Genomic DNA, 22,776 nt, shown 5'->3' with positions numbered 1-22,776 from the left:
GTGAGAGAGAGTCAGGGGGGGGGGTGTGTACCTGGTCCGTATGAGTCAGGGGGGGGGGGTGTACCTGGTCCGTATGAGTCGGGGGGGGGGGGGTGTACCTGGTCCGTATGAGTCAGGGGGGGGGGGGTGTACCTGGTCCGTATGAGTCAGGGGGGGGGGGGGGTGTACCTGGTCCGTATGAGTCGGGGGGGGGGGGGGTGTACCTGGTCCGTATGCACGGGCCTTCTTGGGGTTCAGTTTGGGGCGGAGGGGTGTGTGTGTGTGTACCTGGTCCGTATGCGCGGGCCTTCTTGGGGTTCAGTTTGGGGCGGAGGGGTGTGTGTGTGTACCTGGTCCGTATGCGCGGGCCTTCTTGGGGTTCAGTTTGGGGCGGAGGGGTGTGTGTGTGTGTACCTGGTCCGTATGCGCGGGCCTTCTTGGGGTTCAGTTTGGGGCGGAGGGGTGTGTGTGTGTACCTGGTCCGTATGAGTCAGGGGGGGGGGGGGGTGTACCTGGTCCGTATGAGTCAGGGGGGGGGGGGGGTGTACCTGGTCCGTATGCGCGGGCCTTCTTGGGGTTCAGTTTGGGGCGGAGGGGTGTGTGTGTGTGTACCTGGTCCGTATGCACGGGCCTTCTTGGGGTTCAGTTTGGGGCGGAGGGGTGTGTGTGTGTGTACCTGGTCCGTATGCGCGGGCCTTCTTGGGGTTCAGTTTGGGGCGGAGGGGTGTGTGTGTGTGTACCTGGTCCGTATGCGCGGGCCTTCTTGGGGTTCAGTTTGGGGCGGAGGGGTGTGTGTGTGTGTACCTGGTCCGTATGCGCGGGCCTTCTTGGGGTTCAGTTTGGGGCGGAGGGGTGTGTGTGTACCTGGTCCGTATGAGTCGGGGGGGGGGGTGTGTGTACCTGGTCCGTATGCGCGGGCCTTCTTGGGGTTCAGTTTGGGGCGGAGGGGTGTGTGTGTACCTGGTCCGTATGAGTCGGGGGGGGGGGTGTGTGTACCTGGTCCGTATGCGCGGGCCTTCTTGGGGTTCAGTTTGGGGCGGAGGGGTGTGTGTGTACCTGGTCCGTATGAGTCGGGGGGGGGGTGTGTGTACCTGGTCCGTATGCGCGGGCCTTCTTGGGGTTCAGTTTGGGGCGGAGGGGTGTGTGTGTGTGTACCTGGTCCGTATGCGCGGGCCTTCTTGGGGTTCAGTTTGGGGCGGAGGGGTGTGTGTGTGTGTACCTGGTCCGTATGCGCGGGCCTTCTTGGGGTTCAGTTTGGGGCGGAGGGGTGTGTGTGTGTGTACCTGGTCCGTATGCGCGGGCCTTCTTGGGGTTCAGTTTGGGGCGGAGGGGTGTGTGTGTGTACCTGGTCCGTATGCGCGGGCCTTCTTGGGGTTCAGTTTGGGGCGGAGGGGTGTGTGTGTGTACCTGGTCCGTATGCGCGGGCCTTCTTGGGGTTCAGTTTGGGGCGGAGGGGTGTGTGTGTGTACCTGGTCCGTATGCGCGGGCCTTCTTGGGGTTCAGTTTGGGGCGGAGGGGTGTGTGTGTGTGTACCTGGTCCGTATGCGCGGGCCTTCTTGGGGTTCAGTTTGGGGCGGAGGGGTGTGTGTGTGTACCTGGTCCGTATGCGCGGGCCTTCTTGGGGTTCAGTTTGGGGCGGAGGGGTGTGTGTGTGTGTACCTGGTCCGTATGCGCGGGCCTTCTTGGGGTTCAGTTTGGGGCGGAGGGGTGTGTGTGTGTACCTGGTCCGTATGCGCGGGCCTTCTTGGGGTTCAGTTTGGGGCGGAGGGGTGTGTGTGTGTGTGTACCTGGTCCGTATGCGCGGGCCTTCTTGGGGTTCAGTTTGGGGCGGAGGGGTGTGTGTGTGTACCTGGTCCGTATGCGCGGGCCTTCTTGGGGTTCAGTTTGGGGCGGAGGGGTGTGTGTGTGTGTGTACCTGGTCCGTATGCGCGGGCCTTCTTGGGGTTCAGTTTGGGGCGGAGGGGTGTGTGTGTGTACCTGGTCCGTATGCGCGGGCCTTCTTGGGGTTCAGTTTGGGGCGGAGGGGTGTGTGTGTGTGTGTACCTGGTCCGTATGCGCGGGCCTTCTTGGGGTTCAGTTTGGGGCGGAGGGGTGTGTGTGTGTACCTGGTCCGTATGCGCGGGCCTTCTTGGGGTTCAGTTTGGGGCGGAGGGGTGTGTGTGTGTGTGTACCTGGTCCGTATGCGCGGGCCTTCTTGGGGTTCAGTTTGGGGCGGAGGGGTGTGTGTGTGTGTGTACCTGGTCCGTATGCGCGGGCCTTCTTGGGGTTCAGTTTGGGGCGGAGGGGTGTGTGTGTGTGTGTACCTGGTCCGTATGCGCGGGCCTTCTTGGGGTTCAGTTTGGGGCGGAGGGGTGTGTGTGTGTACCTGGTCCGTATGCGCGGGCCTTCTTGGGGTTCAGTTTGGGGCGGAGGGGTGTGTGTGTGTACCTGGTCCGTATGCGCGGGCCTTCTTGGGGTTCAGTTTGGGGCGGAGGGGTGTGTGTGTGTGTGTACCTGGTCCGTATGCGCGGGCCTTCTTGGGGTTCAGTTTGGGGCGGAGGGGTGTGTGTGTGTACCTGGTCCGTATGCGCGGGCCTTCTTGGGGTTCAGTTTGGGGCGGAGGGGTGTGTGTGTGTACCTGGTCCGTATGCGCGGGCCTTCTTGGGGTTCAGTTTGGGGCGGAGGGGTGTGTGTACCTGGTCCGTATGCGCGGGCCTTCTTGGGGTTCAGTTTGGGGCGGAGGGGTGTGTGTACCTGGTCCGTATGCGCGGGCCTTCTTGGGGTTCAGTTTGGGGCGGAGGGGTGCGCCAGGCTTCAGTTTGGACTTGGGGAACTGGGACAGGTAGGTCATCACGGAATGTTCATCTACATTGGGGTCAACAATCTCCTCTGGGGTTATCACCTAGGAAACCAGACGGCACACACTGTTTAGACACACACACACACACACACACACACAGCAGAGGGTAGCGTGATTTAACTATCCTAACCACTACCTCAGACAACCTCAAGCTGCACAAAACATCTACACACACGCACACAAGCCACAGAGCCAGACAGGAAGATAGTGTTGTTCTGAGAACTGGTCCACTGAGGGAGGAAACCCCAACCACAGAGACAACTGGCAGCACAGAGCAGAGTACCAACTTCCCCAGATCTGCCATGCCAACACGTTAAACCTGCCCACATGCCAACTCAGCACTGCACACAAATATTAGGCTAACGCCATGAAGCTGACTGTACTCAGTGTCACCTAGAGACGATGGGTTAGCATGATTCCATAGAGAACAATGTGATGTTAGCGTAGCTAGCGCACCTGAGGGATCCCCAGCCAGTCGTCAGCCTGCTGCATGGCCTCACGGGCGTTGTCCACTGGTTTAGTCTGATCCCACTGGTCCCAATCAGGGCATAGGCCTAGAACACAACACAGGCTTGAAACACCTTATTTAAACTTAAACACACAAACTGTTTCTAAAAAGGACAATGCTTATCTGGGTCTATGAAACCAGCCCCTTGTGACTATCCATCTATCTCCCCCTCCTCCCCCTCACTAACCCTGACCCCTCCCCACCCCCCTGACCCCTCCCCACCCCTCTCTCACCCCACCCTCCGACCTTTAATGCCTGACCCCTAACCTACCTGGAGCACATCTGTCGACCAGTCTCTGACCCCGACCCCTAACCCCTGACCCAGGCCCCTAACCCTAACCCCTGACCCCGGCCCCTAACCTCTGACCCAGGCCCCTAACCCTAACCCCTGACCCCGGCCCCTAACCCTAACCCCTGACCCCGGCCCCTAACCCCTGACCCAGGCCCCTAACCCTAACCCCTGACCCCGGCCCCTAACCCTAACCCCTGACCCCGGCCCCTAACCCCTGACCCAGGCCCCTAACCCCTGACCCTAACCTCTGACCCCGACCCCTAACCTCTGACCCAGGCCCCTAACCCTAACCCCGGCCCCTAACCTACCCGGAGCACAGCTGTCGACCAGTGCCCCCAGTGCTCTGCCACTCTGCCAGTCTCTGCTGAAGTTGTGGATGGGGATCTCTGGTAGCTTGTTCTGGATCCATCCCAGAAGCCTCTGTTTCGGGGTCTTCTGCTGGCCGTCGCCCCCCTCCTCCTCCTCGTCCCACATGGGCATGGAGATGGAGTAGTGGAGGATCAGAGTCCACACCATGCCTAGGATCAGCTTCAGGTTACCATCCACTATGGCCTTGGAGTCTGGAGGAGAAACCGCAATATATAAATATGGAGATCTAGGATCAGAGGGGATTGAGGTTGGAGTAGTAAAATTGGAATTGCGCTGTAGAGAGGGTGGGGTTGGATTAGGATTGGAGTAGAGCTGTAGAGAGGGTGGGGTTGGATTAGGATTGGAGTAGAGCTGTAGAGAGGATGGGGTTGGATTAGGATTGGAGTAGAGCTGTAGAGAGGGTGGGGTTGGATTAGGATTGGAGTAGAGCTGTAGAGAGGGTGGGGTTGGATTAGGATTGGAGTAGAGCTGTAGAGAGGATGGGGTTGGATTAGGATTGGAGTAGAACTGTAGAGAGGGTGGGGTTGGATTAGGATTGGAGTAGAGCTGTAGAGCGGGTGGGGTTGGATTAGGATTGGAGTAGAGCTGTAGAGAGGGTGGGGTTAGATTAGGATTGGAGTAGAGCTGTAGAGAGGGTGGGGTTGGATTAGGATTGGAGTAGAGCTGTAGAGAGGGTGGGGTTGGATTAGGATTGGAGTAGAGCTGTAGAGAGGATGGGGTTGGATTAGGATTGGAGTAGAGCTGTAGAGAGGGTGGGGTTGGATTAGGATTGGAGTAGAGCTGTAGAGAGGGTGGGGTTGGATTAGGATTGGAGTAGAGCTGTAGAGAGGGTGGGGTTGGATTAGGATTGGAGTAGAGCTGTAGAGAGGATGGGGTTGGATTAGGATTGGAGTAGAGCTGTAGAGCGGGTGGGGTTGGATTAGGATTGGAGTAGAGCTGTAGAGAGGATGGGGTTGGATTAGGATTGGAGTAGAACTGTAGAGAGGGTGGGGTTGGATTAGGATTGGAGTAGAGCTGTAGAGCGGGTGGGGTTGGATTAGGATTGGAGTAGAGCTGTAGAGAGGGTGGGGTTGGATTAGGATTGGAGTAGAGCTGTAGAGAGGGTGGGGTTGGATTAGGATTGGAGTAGAGCTGTAGAGAGGGTGGGGTTGGATTAGGATTGGAGTAGAGCTGTAGAGAGGGTGGGGTTGGATTAGGATTGGAGTAGAGCTGTAGAGAGGGTGGGGTTAGATTAGGATTGGAGTAGAACTGTAGAGAGGGTGGGGTTAGATTAGGATTGGAGTAGAACTGTAGAGAGGGTGTGGTTGGATTGGTGACGGGGAGATCAGAGATGAGGGCAGAAGAGAGCGATGCAACCACAGACCAGCCCACACATGCCTTCACGCACACACACAGGATTGGGATGATTAGGCGTAACTGCTCATCGGGTCCTGCCCTAAAGGGTGGGGTGTGTGTGATAAAACATGCCCCCAGGACAGGGAGAAGGTGCAGCCGAGCTCTAATTTGATAGAGGTGTGTTGACACTCCTCACAGGCCGGCGCTTGCTGGAGGAATGCTGAAGCAACACAATCCAGGAGACAAGAATCCTCCTTTGGTTGTGTCTGAGCCACCAAACATCAGTGGAATACTCCTGGAATCCCTTTTTGGGTTCTCACAGGCTTACAATGTTTTGAATATTGCGTGACCAGTCGCTTGGTTGTTAAAATAGCTAAATAACAATTTTGAATTCAGCAATTGTTAGCTAGAATGCTAACGCTCATTGACATGAACTGGAAGCAAAGCTAGCCAAAGAGCCATTTTACTGGTTGAAGTTGAAGTGTTTTTTTAAAGTACAATGCAGTTGATTTGCGACGATGACACCAACATTAGATTAAGCAGGACATTCATACGAGCCTTACAATCCCAAAGTAGTGTGACATGTACTAATAAGCAACAAGTACATAGAGGTTTTTTCTGCTGGAGGTCTATGAGAAATTGTAAATAGTGATCAGATTATTCACTGTCCGTTAGTTAGCCTCCCCAGTCAGTGTCCGTTAGTTAGCCTCCCCAGTCACTGTCCGTTAGTTAGCCTCCCCAGTCAGTGTCCGTTAGTTAGCCTCCCCAGTCACTGTCCGTTAGCTAGCCTCCCCAGTCACTGTCCGTTAGCTAGCCTCCCCAGTCACTGTCCGTTAGCTAGCCTCCCCAGTCACTGTCCGTTAGCTAGCCTCCCCAGTCACTGTCCGTTAGTTAGCCTCCCCAGTCACTGTCCGTTAGTTAGCCTCCCCAGTCACTGTCCGTTAGTTAGCCTCCCCAGTCACTGTCCGTTAGCTAGCCTCCCCAGTCACTGTCCGTTAGCTAGCCTCCCCAGTCACTGTCCGTTAGCTAGCCTCCCCAGTCACTGTCCGTTAGCTAGCCTCCCCAGTCACTGTCCGTTAGTTAGCCTCCCCAGTCACTGTCCGTTAGTTAGCCTCCCCAGTCACTGTCCGTTAGTTAGCCTCCCCAGTCACTGTCCGTTAGTTAGCCTCCCCAGTCACTGTCCGTTAGTTAGCCTCCCCAGTCAGTGTCCGTTAGTTAGCCTCCCCAGTCACTGTCCGTTAGTTAGCCTCCCCAGTCACTGTCCGTTAGTTAGCCTCCCCAGTCAGTGTCCGTTAGTTAGCCTCCCCAGTCACTGTCCGTTAGTTAGCCTCCCCAGTCACTGTCCGTTAGTTAGCCTCCCCAGTCACTGTCCGTTAGTTAGCCTCCCCAGTCACTGTCCGTTAGTTAGCCTCCCCAGTCACTGTCCGTTAGCTAGCCTCCCCAGTCACTGTCCGTTAGCTAGCCTCCCCAGTCACTGTCCGTTAGTTAGCCTCCCCAGTCACTGTCCGTTAGCTAGCCTCCCCAGTCAGTGTCCGTTAGTTAGCCTCCCCAGTCAGTGTCCGTTAGCTAGTTGACCTCAGTATTGACGGTCTGTTCAGTAGCGGTGCGTGGGTAAGATCACTGGGGAAGCAAAACCAGGAAGAAGAAAAGCCATATTACAACCTGTGTTGTGATAATTGTGTTGTTTGCTCTATAACCTGTTGGTTCATATGCCTTGACACCGTGATATATAGGCCTAAGGCCGGGACAATAAGAAGACACAGTGGCAGAATAAATTCAACCACACCTTTGTTTCATCACAAAACCAGAGAGCAACATCTGTCTGGTGGAGTCCACAAAGCATATTGCATGTAACAAACAGTTACATGACCTACAGCACGGTCAATCAAGTTAATGTTTCCGACATTTTAGGACTACTAAACTCTTGATTTAGAACACCGGAGATTTAAAGACTCCAAGACCAATTTAGTCCAATCAAAGTAAGCTAAATATCATGTGGCTGTCTATGGTACCGATTTGTGTGCGTGCATCCTTGCAAAGAAAAAAAAAAAAAGATGTTGATTCACCTTGTAGAGAAACACCAATGCCATCCTCCTCTCTTTCATGTTGATGAAACGGTCTATGACTCTGTCACACAGTACACACTTTTAGTTTTTGTCCTCCTAGGCTACATGGCTAAATGCTAGCTCGCTAACCTAACTTCCTTTAAAATGGGCAACGATTAGCCAGCTAGTTAACATTAGCATACTACATATTCAACTTCCATCCTCTCAGGCCAGAGGCACAATGTATGAATGAATTTATGGTTGGATCAGAATCGCCGTTATAATCATTGGCCAGGAAGGAGAATGAAGTAAAGCCCATATCCATCCATGGCTAATTTTGGAAAGGGTACATTTTAGCTAGCTAGCCAGCCACCAGAGGACAAAACAACGTGATGCAACAATTCAAGTTTTTTTTTCTGTGATGTTTGGCTTTTGATGTGATAGGTGTGAAGCCAAATCTCAACTGGCTTCCCTTAACACTTTATTTTTTGGGGTGCGCCAGGACCATTCACATTTGAGCTCACTCGGTTTAGCTCAACGCAGGTTGGAAATAAAAAATAAATAAATAAAGTATACAATAAAGAGGCCAAATTCTTGCTGGCTTCCCTTGCATTCAATGCTATGGGCAGCAACAATATCATTATTTTGACCAGACCGCATCAGATAGACGGGCTACGCAGAGGGGCGCTGGTTCGCTCGCTCGGATGCTTTTCTCCAGTGAGATAGATTCAGCCTCTTCTGAAATGAAGGAAAATTATGAAAACACAGAGAAGATGTATGTTTTTTTCTTGGTCAATTTTTTGGGGAATCCTGGCTTCCCTTGTCATATATGATTACACGCCACTGTGTCTGTTAGCTAGTTAGCCTCCCCAGTCACTGACTGTTAGCTAGTTAGCCTCCCCAGTCACTGACTGTTAGCTAGTTAGCCTCTCCAGTCACTGACTGTTAGCTAGTTAGCCTCCCCAGTCACTGACTGTTAGCTAGTTAGCCTCCCCAGTCACTGACTGTTAGCTAGTTAGCCTCCCCAGTCAGTCTGTTAGCTAGTTAGCCTCCCCAGACACTGACTGTTAGCTAGTTAGCCTCCCCAGACACTGACTGTTAGCTAGTTAGCCTCCCCATTAATATTGCATGCTTAAGTTGTTACGAGTGTACTGATATACTGTAAGTAGGACACGTGACATCCCAGCAACTTTGAGAAAAAACACTATATTGGAGTTGTCACGAGATGGCTATTCATAACATGAGGCTAGTAGCATAGCATCTCCCTCCATTTAATACAGGCGGTTGACGTCAACAGCCCTCGTCGAATATTCAAAAAAGGATTACAATAATGAGATGTATCCATCAATCCAAAGAAAGGATAGGCGTGAGCTTTGTGGACAACGACTCCCATTGTTAGGGCGGAGAAACATGTATCTTGTCAGTATATCCATCATCTTTGGTTAGCCTCCCCATTCACTGTCTGTTAGCTAGTTAGTCAAATGATCCCGGTTGTTGGACATCTATAGAAATAATTTCCTTGTGAAAATGTAATGGGATGCACTTTGCTCCATTGTTTGGCCTCCGTTCTTCCTAGTGGCTTCGAACAGTGTGGTTTTGGTGTTTTTGATAATGTTCTAAAACTGTGATAACACACAGCCGAGTCATGACTGGGAAGTAAGTGGCTCTGGATAAGAGCGTCTGCTAAATGATGTAAATGTAAATGTAGGAGGAAAGGGGTGGGTGGGGTCACAGTGACCACTGCTCCCAGACAGAACACTCAGAGGAAATGACACACATTCCACACTGGCCTTATCACTGACACACACACACACACTTGTAAAACTAACCTTCTGGGGACACAATCTAGTCCAATTAAAAATCATATTTTCCCTAACCCCTAACGCGAAAACGTAACTCTTAATTCTAACCCTAATACTAATTCTAACCTTAACCCCAAACCCCTTAGAAACAGCATTTGTTCGTTAACTATTCCTTTTCCCAGTGTGTGAGCGCCTCCTGTGTAGATGAGTCAGAACCCAAACCTGACTAACTCTGGGGTAACAGTCGGCTTCACTTCTCTTTTAACTCCTTCTATACTCTACCATGGGGGAGTTTGTCTGCACACACAGTTCCAACAGCTAGCTACTTTCTGCTTCTTCCACTAAAAACTCTCCCTCCCTCCCTTGGAAAAGTCCCTTCTTGATTTTTTGCCTTAAAAGGAAAGACTCAAACTGACTGCTAGCCGCCCACCCATTCCTCCCCTCCCATTCCTCTCCACCCCACCCCACCCTCTCCTCTCCTCTCCACCCATTCCACCCCACCCATTCCTCCCCTCCCATTCCTCTCCTCCCCACCCATTCCTCTCCTCCCCACCCATTCCTCCCTTCCCATTCCTCTCCACCCATTCCTCCCCTCCCATTCCTCTCCTCCCCACCCATTCCTCCCCTCCCATTCCTCTCCACCCCACCCATTCCTCCCCTCCCTCTCCTCTCCACCCCACCAATTCCTCCCCTCCCTCTCCTCTCCACCCATTCCTCTCCACCCCACCCCACCAATTCCTCCCCTCTCCACCCATTCCTCTCCACCATTCCTCCCTCTCCACCCCACCAATTCCTCCCCTCCCCACCCATTCCTCTCCACCCCACCCCACCAATTCCTCCCCTCCCTCTCCTCTCCTCCCCACCCATTCCTCTCCTCCCCTCCCTCTCCTCTCCACCCCACCCTCCCATTCCTCCCTCTCCTCTCAATCCTCTCCTATCCACCCTCCCATTCCCACCCTCCCAATCCTCTCCTCTCCTCTCCTCTCCACCCATTCCTCTCCTCTCCTCTCCTCCCATTCCTCTCCTCTCCTCTCCACCCATTCCTCTCCTCTCCACCCATTCCTCTCCTCTCCACCCATTCCTCTCCTCTCCACCCATTCCTCTCCTCTCCACCCATTCCTCTCCTCTCCTCTCCTCCCATTCCTCTCCACCCATTCCTCTCCTCTCCACCCATTCCTCTCCTCTCCTCTCCACCCATTCCTCTCCTCTCCACCCATTCCTCTCCTCTCCTCTCCTCTCCTCTCCTCTCCACCCATTCCGCTCCACCCATTCCTCTCCTCTCCTCTCCTCTCCACCCATTCCTCTCCTCTCCTCTCCACCCATTCCTCTCCACCCATTCCTCTCCTCTCCACCCATTCCTCTCCTCTCCACCCATTCCTCTCCTCTCCTCTCCTCTCCACCCATTCCTCTCCTCTTCACCCATTCCTCTCAGGGCTCACATTACAGACGGACGATGGAGGAGAGGAAAGTGGGAAGAAAGAGGACGTTTTACAGCTCACAAAGAGCCTGGCTCTGATTGGCTGAGAGAGAGAGAGGAAGAGAGGACGGGATAGGTCTGTGCTACATTGCTTCAACCAATAAGATCCTATCACTGGTCATGAAGGCCTCCTGTAGCTCAGTTGGTAGAGCATGGCACTTGCAACGCCAGGATTGTGGGTTCGATTCCCACGGGGGGGCTAGTATGAAAAATGTATGCACTCACTCACTGTAAGTCGCTCTGGATAAGAGCGTCTGCTAAATGACTAAAATGTAAAATGAAGTTAGAGCGTTGGTTTTGGGTCCCAGAGCTAGCAGGGTGCTACCAGAACTAGCAGCACTGATTGTATTGTCGTCGTTCTCTTAGGACCTCGGCACAAAACAAAGTCATGTTGGCTACTGGCCTAACGTGGGTTAGAGCGGTGTGCATCTCACATACAACCAATGGAAGACAAAGAGAACATTCATGTAATGAAAAGGACATGTTTCACAACAATGCATCATGCTGCGCAGTAACAATGGGCCTGCTGGCAGATTACCCATGAGCACCACAAGGACTAACTGTCTCCACCCACCACACAGCTTCAGTAGAGACACAGGGATGTTCCATCCTGGTCCTGGAGGGCCCAAACACTTTTCTTCTAATCAGAGACTGATGCAGACCTGGGACACCAGGTGAGTAGAATTAACTACCAGAGCCCTGTACTATCAATCAGGTTTGGACCTTTGGTCAACTGAGTTCAACTCGGTAAAACTGGTCAGACGAATGTGGCTCACCTTTTAGCCAGGTACATTTCTATGGCAACGAATCCTTCAGAACTAACCTGCTCCGGGGCAGGCTAACTCTGGGCTCACTCCATTTATCCTGAGTGAAGTGTCTTAGCTGCGGGTTGAGGACCAATGAAATCAGATAACCTCCATCTCGCAAAGATTGCGTCATCATCCCCTTCATTTAAGGAAGACAGATTCAATATTTTATTAAATCAAATGTTCTGTTATAAAAATAGTCATGTTAAAATACCTATCACATTACAAATTTAGTAATGACAGAATGCATTTGAAACTTCACGCACAGTAAAACCTTTGTATGATAGGAGTGGATTGATAAACCAAATTCTCATCTATGCTTCAGAACCAAAAAGTTGTGCGTCTTGGTCGTTTACCAGTCATCAGCAAAGACACATATCCAGATTAGTGACCAGAAAGAACCCATTTCATTTCCTCCAGTTTTGCCTGGCTAAGACTATTTTTATCATCAATACAGTTTGGTAATCTACTACGGACTCATCTTAGCCAGAACAATAGGCTACCTGGAAATGTGATTCATCATTTTTCATATAGGCCTAGTTTGGATGGCTGTATAACTTCGATATTATGGGATGGAGATGTAACATATTCTCGCTAATTTATTACGATATTTGTGAGGAAGAACAGGGCTACCCATCTTGCAACGAGCACTCTGCAGGCAGGCTGCCCTCCACAGTGATGGCCCGGTGCAGACAGGACATGCTTCCCAGCCAATCCACAGTGATGGCCCGGTGCAGACAGAACATGCTTCCCAGCCAATCCACAGTGATGGCCCGGTGCAGACAGAACATGCTTCCCAGCCAATCCACAGTGATGGCCCGGTGCAGACAGAACATGCTTCCCAGCCAATCCACAGTGATGGCCCGGTGCAGACAGAACATGCTTCCCAGCCAATCCACAGTGATGGCCCGGTGCAGACAGAACATGCTTCCCAGCCAATCCACAGTGATGGCCCGGTGCAGACAGAACATGCTTCCCAGCCAATCCACAGTGATGGCCCGGTGCAGACAGAACATGCTTCCCAGCCAATCCACAGTGATGGCCCGGTGCAGACAGAACATGCTTCCCAGCCAATCCAAAGTGATGGCCCGGTGCAGACAGAACATGCTTCCCAGCCAATCCACAGTGATGGCCCGGTGCAGACAGAACATGCTTCCCAGCCAATCCACAGTGATGGCCCGGTGCAGACAGAACATGCTTCCCAGCCAATCCACAGTGATGGCCCGGTGCAGACAGAACATGCTTCCCAGCCAATCCACAGTGATGGCCCGGTGCAGACAGAACATGCTTCCCAGCCAATCCACAGTGATGGCCCGGTGCAGACAGAACATGCTTCCCAGCCAATCCACAGTGATGGCCCGGTGCAAACAGAACATGCTTCCCAGCCAATCCAAAGTGATGGCCCGGTGCAGACAGAACATGCTTCCCAGCCAATCCACAGTGATGGCCCGGTGCAGACAGAACATGCTTCCCAGCCAATCCACAGTGATGGCCCGGTGCAGACAGAACATGCTTCCCAGCCAATCCAAAGTGATGGCCCGGTGCAAACAGAACATGCTTCCCAGCCAATCCAAAGTGATGGCCCGGTGCAGACAGAACATGCTTCCCAGCCAATCCACAGGGATGGCCCGGTGCAGACAGAACATGCTTCCCAGCCAATCCAAAGTGATGGCCCGGTGCAGACAGAACATGCTTCCCAGCCAATCCACAGGGATGGCCCGGTGCAGACAGAACATGCTTCCCAGCCAATCCAAAGGGATGGCCCGGTGCAGACAGAACATGCTTCCCAGCCAATCCAAAGGGATGGCCCGGTGCAGACAGAACATGCTTCCCAGCCAATCCATAGTGATGGCCCGGTGCAGACAGAACATGCTTCCCAGCCAATCCACAGTGATGGCCCGGTGCAGACAGAACATGCTTCCCAGCCAATCCACAGTGATGGCCCGGTGCAGACAGAACATGCTTCCCAGCCAATCCACAGGGATGGCCCGGTGCAGACAGAACATGCTTCCCATTAGATCAGTGACAGCACTATATCCCTTAGCCTGGGTACTAGTCTCTTTAGCTACCTAGTGATGTATATATATACCTAGCTACTCCATGTCATGTGCCAGAGACTGCAAATCTTCAAATATAAAACATTCTATCGTCATTAAATGAGTGAGGAAAACAGAGGATTTGATCCTGATTCGATCACCCTCACAGCTATCCTCCAAATCACAACGATTATGCAAATATTTAAACTACCACTTCTCTCCACAGAACACGTTGGTATCTGGTTGCTAAGCATTTTTGTCCAGATGAAACCAGTCTGTTAAAAGTTGCTAAACGCACGTCTAAATTCATCCTGCAATTCCAACCACAACTTGCCTAGCTAACAGCTAAATGTTTGCTTTTGACTTTGTTATAAATTCTATTTGAGGCTTCACGTTGTCATGGAAAATGTTAAATGTTATTTCCAACAACTAATGAGCAGACAGGCTACATTTGCTCAGCGATTGTGCACACTCCTGTTTGGGGGTCCCGGGTCAACAAGTTTGGAAACCTTTGGGATACATGAGTGACAACAAATGGAGTTGGGTTGATATAGTCATGGTAGGATACAGTATATCTTACAATCTTATATTTTGACTGGAATTGTGTGTCATTGTTAATAAGTGCAGCATTTATTCCAGTTCGAAATAGTTTAGCTAAAAACAAAATCATCCGTTTTAGTCAGCCAGGTGCTTTTTTCCCCCTCCATGACTATTTATTTTGAACTGATATGGGAATACATTGAAGCAGCATATCAAAATCAGGATAATGTTGTAGGTTAAACTGGCAAGTAGAATAATATTTGCCAGGGCATTTTATTTAATTATGAATGGGATTCCTGAACAATTTATACAAGAGGGGAAAGCAGAGCAATCTGATGAGTAAACTATTTTGAGAATGCCAAGAGTGTGCAGAGCTGTCAAGGCAAAGGGTGGCTACTTTGAAAAATCTCAAATATATTTTGATTTGTTTAACACTGTTTTGGTTACTACATGATTCCATATGTGTTATTTCATAGTTTTGATGTCTTCACTATTATTCTACAATGTAGAAAATAGTAAAAATAAAGAAAAAATGAGTAGGTGTCCAAACTTTGACTGGTACTGTATATATACACACTTTGCTATCACCCCCTTGTAAATGGGAGTTGGACCGGCGATGATATCATGACAGCAAAACGTGTCCGCTGCTCCAGAGATCCCACTCCGCCCCGTGCACGTAGATCAAAGGACTGGGGATTGCAATAACCTTAACATCCTCACTCACGCTTCTAAATGAAGCTAAGAAGTCTAATCTAACAGACTCTACACACACACACAAGGTGGATCTGTGCCTCTTAGGTGTCGAAGTACATTTGTGAGGAGAGGAGTCTTAAACACAATTGGAAATGACATTTTCTGACATATCAGCCTGTCCGATCTTGTTTCAATATACACCGTTCATCATCACTGCCTCTCCTCACACACAGACTGCCAGGCCAAGTGCAATAGAACTGGGGGGAATGGAAAACACACCCCCTGACACACCCACATTCCTCAGAGAGAGGAGACATCCCAACGGAGGCTTTATGGAACATGTTGCAGATAAACACATACAGTTGAAGTCGGAAGTTTACATCCTCTTAGGTTGGAGTCATTAAAACTTGTTTTTCTACCACTCCACAAATTTCTTGTTAACAAACTATAGTTTTGGCAAGTCGGTTAGGACATCTACTTTGTGCATGACACAAGTAATTCTTCCAACAATTGTTTACAGACAGATTATTTCACTTATAATTCACTGTATCACAATTCCAGTTGGTCAGAAGTTTACATACACTAAGTTGACTGTGCCTTTAAACAGCTTGGAAATTTCCAGAAAATGATGTCATGGCTTTAGAAGCTTGTGATAGGCTAATTGACATCATTTGAGTCAATTGGAGGTGTACCTGTGGATGTATTTCAAGGCCTACCTTCAAACTCAGTGCCTCTTTGCTTGATATCATGGGAAAATCTAAAGAAATCAGCCAAGACCTCAGGAAAAAATTGTAGACCACCACAAGTCTGGTTCATTCTTGGGAGCAATTTCCAAACGCCTGAAGGTACCACGTCATCTGTACAAACAATAGTACGCAAGTATAAACACCATGGGACCACGCAGCCGTCATACCGCTCAGGAAGGAGACACGTTCGGTCTCCTAGAGATGAACGTACTTTGGTGCGAAAAGTGCAAATCAATCCCAGAACAACAGCAAAGGACCTTGTGAAGATGCTGGAGGAAACAGGTACAAAAGTATCTATATCCACAGTCAAACGAGTCTTATATCGACATAACCTGAAAGGCCACTCAGCAAGGAAGAAGCCACTGCTCCAAAACCGCCATAAAAAAGGCCAGACTATGGTTTGCAACTGCACATGGGGACAAAGATCGTACTTTTTGGAGAAATGTCCTCTGGTCTGATTAAACAAAAATAGAACTGTTTGGCCATAATGACCATCATTATGTTTGGAGGAAAAAGGGGGTTGCTTGCAAGCCGAAGAACACCATCCCAACCGTGAAGCACGGGGGTGGCAGCATCATGCTGTGGGGGTGCTTTGCTGCAGGAGGGACTGGTGCACTTCACAAAATAGATGGCATCATGAGAAAGGAAAATTATGTGGATATATTGAAGCAACATCTCAAGACATCAGTCAGGAAGTTAAAGCTTGGTCGCAAATGGGTCTTCCAAATGGACAATGACCCCAAGCATGCTTCCAAAGTTGTGGCAAAATGGCTTAAGGACAAAAAGTCATTAAGTATGTGGACACCTGCTCATCAAACATCTCATTCCAAAATCATGGCCATTAATGGGGAGGCTTTCCACTAGATGTTGGAACATTGCTGCGGGGACTTGCTTCCATTCAGCCACAAGAGCATTAGGGAGGTCGGACACTGATGTTGGGCGATTAGGCCTGGCTCGCAGTCGGCGTTCCAATTCATCCCAAAGGTGTTTTATGGGGTTGAAGTTAGGGCTTTGTGCAGGCCAGTCAAGTTCTTCCACACCGATCTCAACAAACCATTTCTGTATGGACCTCGCTTTGTGCACAGGGGCATTGTCATGCTGAAACAGGAAAGGGCCTTCATTAAATTGTTGCCACAAAGTCGGAAGCACAGAATCGTCTAGAATGTCATTGTATGCTGTAGCGTTAAGATGTCCCTTCACTGTAACTAAGGGGCCTAGCCCGAACCATGAAAAACACCCCCAGACCATTATTCCTCCTTCACCAAACTATACAGTTGGCACTATGCATTGGGGCGGGAAGCGTTCTCCTGGCATCTGCCAAACCCAGATTCATCCGTCGGACTGCCAGATGGAGAAGCTTGATTCATCACTCCAAAGAATATGTTTCCAGAGTCCAATGGCGGCAAGCTTTACGTCACTCCAGCCAACGCTTGGCATTGCGCATGGTGATCTTAGGCTTGTGTGCGGCTGCTCTGCCATGGAAACCCATTTCATGAAGCTCCCAACGAACAGTTTGTGTGCTGACGTTGCTTCCAGAGGCAGTTTGGAACTCAGTAGTGAGTGTTGCAACCGAAGACAGACAATTTTTATGCGCTTCAGCACTTGGCGGTCCCGTTCTGTGAGCTTGTGTGGTCTACTACTTCACAATGACAGCACTTACAGTTGACCAGGGCAGCTCTAGCAGGGCAGAAATTTGACGAACTGACTTGTTGGAAAAGTGGCATCCTATGACGGTGCCGCGTTGAAAGTCACTGAGCTCTTCAGTAAGGCCATTCTACTGCCAATGTTTGTCTATGGAGATTGCATGGCTGTGTGCTCGATGTTCTTCACCTGTCAGCAACAGGTGTGTCTGAAATAGCCGAATCCACCCATTTGGGGTGTCCACATAGTTCTGTATATATAGTGTAGGTTACCAGGTCAACTCATTTGTCCTGTTGCTTTAATATCCAAACCCCTGTCAGGGACAGATGGGACAGATGAATGACAGAGAGAGAGAGAGAGAGAGAGAGAGAGAGTAGGGAGAAGGAGAGAGAGAGTAGGGAGAAGGAGAGAGAGAGTAGGGAGAAGGAGAGAGAGTAGAAACAGAGAGAGTGTTTTCCAAAAGTGTGATTTTGAGAGCGAAAACCTGAAAAAACTAAATGGAATTTGGGAAAGAAGAAAAGATTTTGTAGGGCCCTACCTGTTAAATATATATATATATTTAACATGAGAGAAAGAGCATACCGCTGTACTCCCTGTTCGACTGCACATCAACACAATCATTAAGTTTCCTGACGACACCACGGTTATATGTCTGATAACCAACAACGAGTCTGCCAGTTCTCTTACCTCCTCCCTGTAAGCTCTGTGGTGTCAGGACACCAACCAGGAAGCAGAGGGAACATGCCCCGGCGTCCATATCACCAAGGACTTGTCACGGGCCAACACCACCACTCTGGTCAAGAGGGAGCAACAGAGTCTCTACTTCCTAAGGCGGCTGAAGAAAGTTGGCATGCAGCTCCAGGTCCTCTCCAAATACTACCGCTTACATCCCTGGGACCGTGCTCTCACCCATCCAGGACATCACTGGGACCGTGCTCTCACCCATCCAGGACATCACTGGGACCGTGCTCTCACCCATCCAGGACATCACTGGGACCGTGCTCTCACCCATCCAGGACATCACTGGGACCGTGCTCTCACCCATCCAGGAGATCACTGGGACCCTGCTCCCACCCATCCAGGAGATCACTGGGACCGTGCTCCCACCCATCCAGGACATCACTGGGACCCTGCTCCCACCCATCCAGGACATCACTGGGACCGTGCTCCCACCCATCCAGGACATCACTGGGACCGTGCTCCCACCCATCCAGGACATCACTGGGACCGTGCTCTCACCCATCCAGGACATCACTGGGACCGTGCTCCCACCCATCCAGGACATCACTGGGACCGTGCTCCCACCCATCCAGGACATCACTGGGACCGTGCTCCCACCCATCCAGGACATCACTGGGACCGTGCTCCCACCCATCCAGGACATCACTGGGACCGTGCTCCCACCCATCCAGGAGATCACTGGGACCGTGCTCTCACCCATCCAGGACATCACTGGGACCGTGCTCCCACCCATCCAGGACATCACTGGGACCGTGCTCCCACCCATCCAGGACATCCCTGGGACCATGCTCCCACCCATCCAGGACATCACTGGGACCGTGCTCCCACCCATCCAGGACATCACTGGGACCGTGCTCCCACCCATCCAGGACATCACTGGGACCGTGCTCCCACCCGTCCAGGACATCACTGGGACCGTGCTCCCACCCATCCAGGACATCACTGGGACCGTGCTCCCACCCATCCAGGACATCACTGGGACCGTGCTCCCACCCATCTAGGACATCACTGGGACCGTGCTCCCACCCATCCAGGACATCACTGGGACCGTGCTCCCACCCATCCAGGAGATGTACTCTAAACGGTGTCTGAGGAAGGCCCGCAGCATCATCAAGGACCCCAGACACGAGCTGTTCACTCAGTTTCTATCTACAAGTCATTAGATTGATGAACACTTGAACTGACCACCACATACACACACACACACACACACACACACACACACACACGCACGCGCACGCACACGCACACACACACGCGCACACACGCGCGCACGCACACACACACACGCACACATCACAACTGCTGTGACCATACGTTTTACACCTCTCAGTATATACACTGCCCCCCCCTTCTCCAATTAGTTTTGTAAATATTGGACTATAAATGGTTCCTTCCTGTATTATACTGATGCTAAAACATTTATTCTGTTCTACTGATCCATTTACTTTATGTTCCTATTCTTATATGGTATTATTTCTTATTGTTGTCCAGAAGGAACCTGCAAGTAAGCATTTGGTTGGACGGCGTATACCATGCGTATACCATGTGTATCCTGTACATACTACTAATAAAAGTTGAAACTTGAGAGAATGCGAGAGAGAGAGTGAGATGTGGTTAGATGGAAGGGTGTGGTCCTTATGTGAAAGGAGGAAGTGAAGAAAGTCTCCTCTCCTCTCCAGATTGGATCATGTGACTCAACAGGAGCCGTTAGAATAATGAGTCCCCTCAGAGGACGATCCCACTAAAGGCGTCTGCATGCTTCAGTACGGCTAGCGCCTGGCAGAACTCGGCTAGGGGAACCGAATGAGTCGCATACTCCCTTAAAAGACCTTCGCTTGCAAAACAAGAAGAAGAAAAAAGCAGCAATAATATGGTTTGTCCATTGAGACGGCGTAGTAATACACTTCATCAAAATAGTCAGAATTAATCTAAGATCATTCATGACAGATTTCTTGACGTTTTTGCACAATTTTACATTAACTCAGCTGTTTGGTGCAGTATTTCTCCATGAAGAGATGTTCATGAAAACGAGTCGTCTCTTGTTGAATGACAACAAAGACTTCACTGAAGAATCCCTACTGTTGACCAATCAACAATGAAGGGGTGTAGACTTCAGCTACAGACTTTGGCGTGCCTCTAGAAAAAAGTCCAAAAGGAATAAAAACTATACAAAATGTCATCATAACATATGCACAAACTCTTAAGAACTGTTTCGGCTGGGAAGCATGCGGACGCCTTAAGGATGCGTCACATCCCAAATCGGACCCCTAAACCAATACCCTGCCAATCACACTAAGGATGGGTCACATCCCAAATCGGACCCCTAACCCAATACCCTGCCAATCATCCCAAATCGGACCCCTAACCCAATACCCTGCCAATCACACTAAGGATGGGTCACATCCCAAATCGGACCCCTAAACCAATACCCTGCCAATCATCCCAAATCGGACCCCTAACCCAATACCCTGCCAATCACACTAAGGATGCGTCACATCCCAAATCGGACCCCTAAACCAATACCCTGCCAATCACACTAAGGATGGGTCACATCCCAAATCGGACCCCTAACCCAATACCCTGCCAATCACACTAAGGATAGGTCACATCTAACCTTCCAGTAAGGAAGGGTCAAAGCTGTACTGGCCACAAACTCACTTCCTAGAGGGGCTACAGGGTTAGAGGGGCTACAGGGCTACAGGGCTACAGGGCTAGAGGGGCTACAGGGCTAGAGGGGCTACAGGGCTAGAGGGGCTACAGGGCTAGAGGGGCTACAGGGCTAGAGGGGCTACAGGGCTAGAGGGGCTAGAGGGGCTAGAGGGGCTACAGGGCTAGAGGGGCTACAGGGCTAGAGGGGCTACAGGGCTAGAGGGGCTACAGGGCTACAGGGCTAGAGGGGCTACAGGGCTAGAGGGGCTACAGGGCTAGAGGGGCTACAGGGCTAGAGGGGCTAGAGGGGCTACAGGGCTAGAGGGGCTAGAGGGGCTACAGGGCTAGAGGGGATACAGGGCTAGAGGGGATACAGGGCTAGAGGGGCTACAGGGCTAGAGGGGCTAGAGGGGCTACAGGGCTAGAGGGGCTACAGGGCTAGAGGGGCTAGAGGGGCTACAGGGCTAGAGGGGCTACAGGGTTAGAGGGGCTACAGGGCTAGAGGGGCTACAGGGCTAGAGGGGCTACAGGGCTAGAGGGGCTACAGGGCTAGAGGGGCTACAGGGCTAGAGGGGCTACAGGGCTAGAGGGGCTACAGGGCTAGAGGGGCTACAGGGCTAGAGGGGCTACAGGGCTAGAGGGGCTAGAGGGCTAGAGGGGCTAGAGGGGCTACAGGGCTAGAGGGGCTAGAGGGGCTACAGGGCTAGAGGGGCTACAGGGCTAGAGGGGCTACAGGGCTAGAGGGGCTACAGGGCTAGAGGGGCTACAGGGCTAGAGGGGATACAGGGGCTACAGGGCTAGAGGGGCTACAGGGCTAGAGGGGCTAGAGGGGCTACAGGGCTAGAGGGGCTAGAGGGGCTACAGGGCTAGAGGGGCTACAGGGCTAGAGGGGCTACAGGGTTAGAGGGGCTACAGGGCTAGAGGGGCTACAGGGCTAGAGGGGCTACAGGGGCTACAGGGCTAGAGGGGCTACAGGGCTAGAGGGGCTACAGGGCTAGAGGGGCTACAGGGCTACAGGGGCTAGAGGGGATACAGGGGCTACAGGGCTAGAGGGGCTAGAGGGGCTACAGGGCTAGAGGGGCTACAGGGCTAGAGGGGCTACAGGGCTAGAGGGGCTAGAGGGGCTACAGGGCTAGAGGGGCTACAGGGCTAGAGGGGCTACAGGGCTAGAGGGGCTACAGGGCTAGAGGGGCTACAGGGCTAGAGGGCTAGAGGGGCTACAGGGGCTACAGGGGCTACAGGGCTAGAGGGGCTACAGGGCTAGAGGGGCTACAGGGCTAGAGGGGCTACAGGGCTAGAGGGGCTACAGGGTCTAGAGGGGCTACAGGGCTAGAGGGGCTACAGGGCTAGAGGGGCTACAGGGGCTACAGGGCTAGAGGGGCTAGAGGGGCTACAGGGCTAGAGGGGCTACAGGGCTAGAGGTGCTACAGGGCTACAGGGCTAGAGGGGCTACAGGGGCTACAGGGCTACAGGGTTAGAGGGGCTACAGGGGCTACAGGGCTAGAGGGGCTACAGGGTTAGAGGGGCTACAGGGGCTACAGGGCTAGAGGGGCTACAGGGCTAGAGGGGCTACAGGGCTAGAGGGGCTACAGGGCTAGAGGGGCTACAGGGGCTACAGGGCTAGAGGGGCTACAGGGCTAGAGGGGCTACAGGGCTAGAGGGGCTACAGGGCTAGAGGGGCTACAGGGCTAGAGGGGCTACAGGGCTAGAGGGCTAGAGGGGATACAGGGCTACAGGGGCTACAGGGCTAGAGGGGCTACAGGGGCTACAGGGCTAGAGGGGCTACAGGGCTACAGGGCTAGAGGGGCTACAGGGCTAGAGGGGCTACAGGGCTAGAGGGGCTACAGGGCTAGAGGGGCTACAGGGCTAGAGGGGCTACAGGGCTAGAGGGGCTACAGGGCTAGAGGGGCTACAGGGGCTACAGGGCTAGAGGGGCTACAGGGCTAGAGGGGCTACAGGGGCTACAGGGCTAGAGGAGCTACAGGGCTAGAGGGGCTACAGGGCTAGAGGGGCTACAGGGTTAGAGGGGCTAGAGGGGCTACAGGGCTAGAGGGGATACAGGGCTAGAGGGGCTACAGGGCTAGAGGGGCTACAGGGCTAGAGGGGCTACAGGGGCTACAGGGCTAGAGGGGCTACAGGGCTAGAGGGGCTACAGGGCTAGAGGGGCTACAGGGCTAGAGGGGCTACAGGGCTAGAGGGGCTACAGGGCTAGAGGGGCTACAGGGCTACAGGGGCTAGAGGGGATACAGGGGCTACAGGGCTAGAGGGGCTAGAG

The 22,776-nt window shown here is 52.1% G+C and overlaps 1 protein-coding gene across 1 annotated transcript in view; it reads right to left on the bottom strand.

The window, feature by feature from the left end:
• The window catches only part of LOC311149451 (filamin-A-like), a 114,605-nt gene that overhangs the window by 66,890 nt on the left and 24,939 nt on the right, over nucleotides 1-22,776 (bottom strand). The window contains 3 exon segments of the mRNA XM_084186650.1: nucleotides 2,713-2,860; nucleotides 3,275-3,372; nucleotides 3,927-4,178. Coding sequence (XP_084042776.1) covers nucleotides 2,713-2,860; nucleotides 3,275-3,372; nucleotides 3,927-4,178 — 498 coding nt within the window.

Source organism: Coregonus lavaretus (assembly GCF_964263955.1).
Source record: "Coregonus lavaretus genome assembly, chromosome: 22".
In the NCBI taxonomy this organism is placed as follows: domain Eukaryota; kingdom Metazoa; phylum Chordata; class Actinopteri; order Salmoniformes; family Salmonidae; genus Coregonus; species Coregonus lavaretus.
The sequence above is the reverse complement of the archived record's forward strand: the minus strand, read 5'-3'. Positions and strand labels throughout refer to the sequence as shown.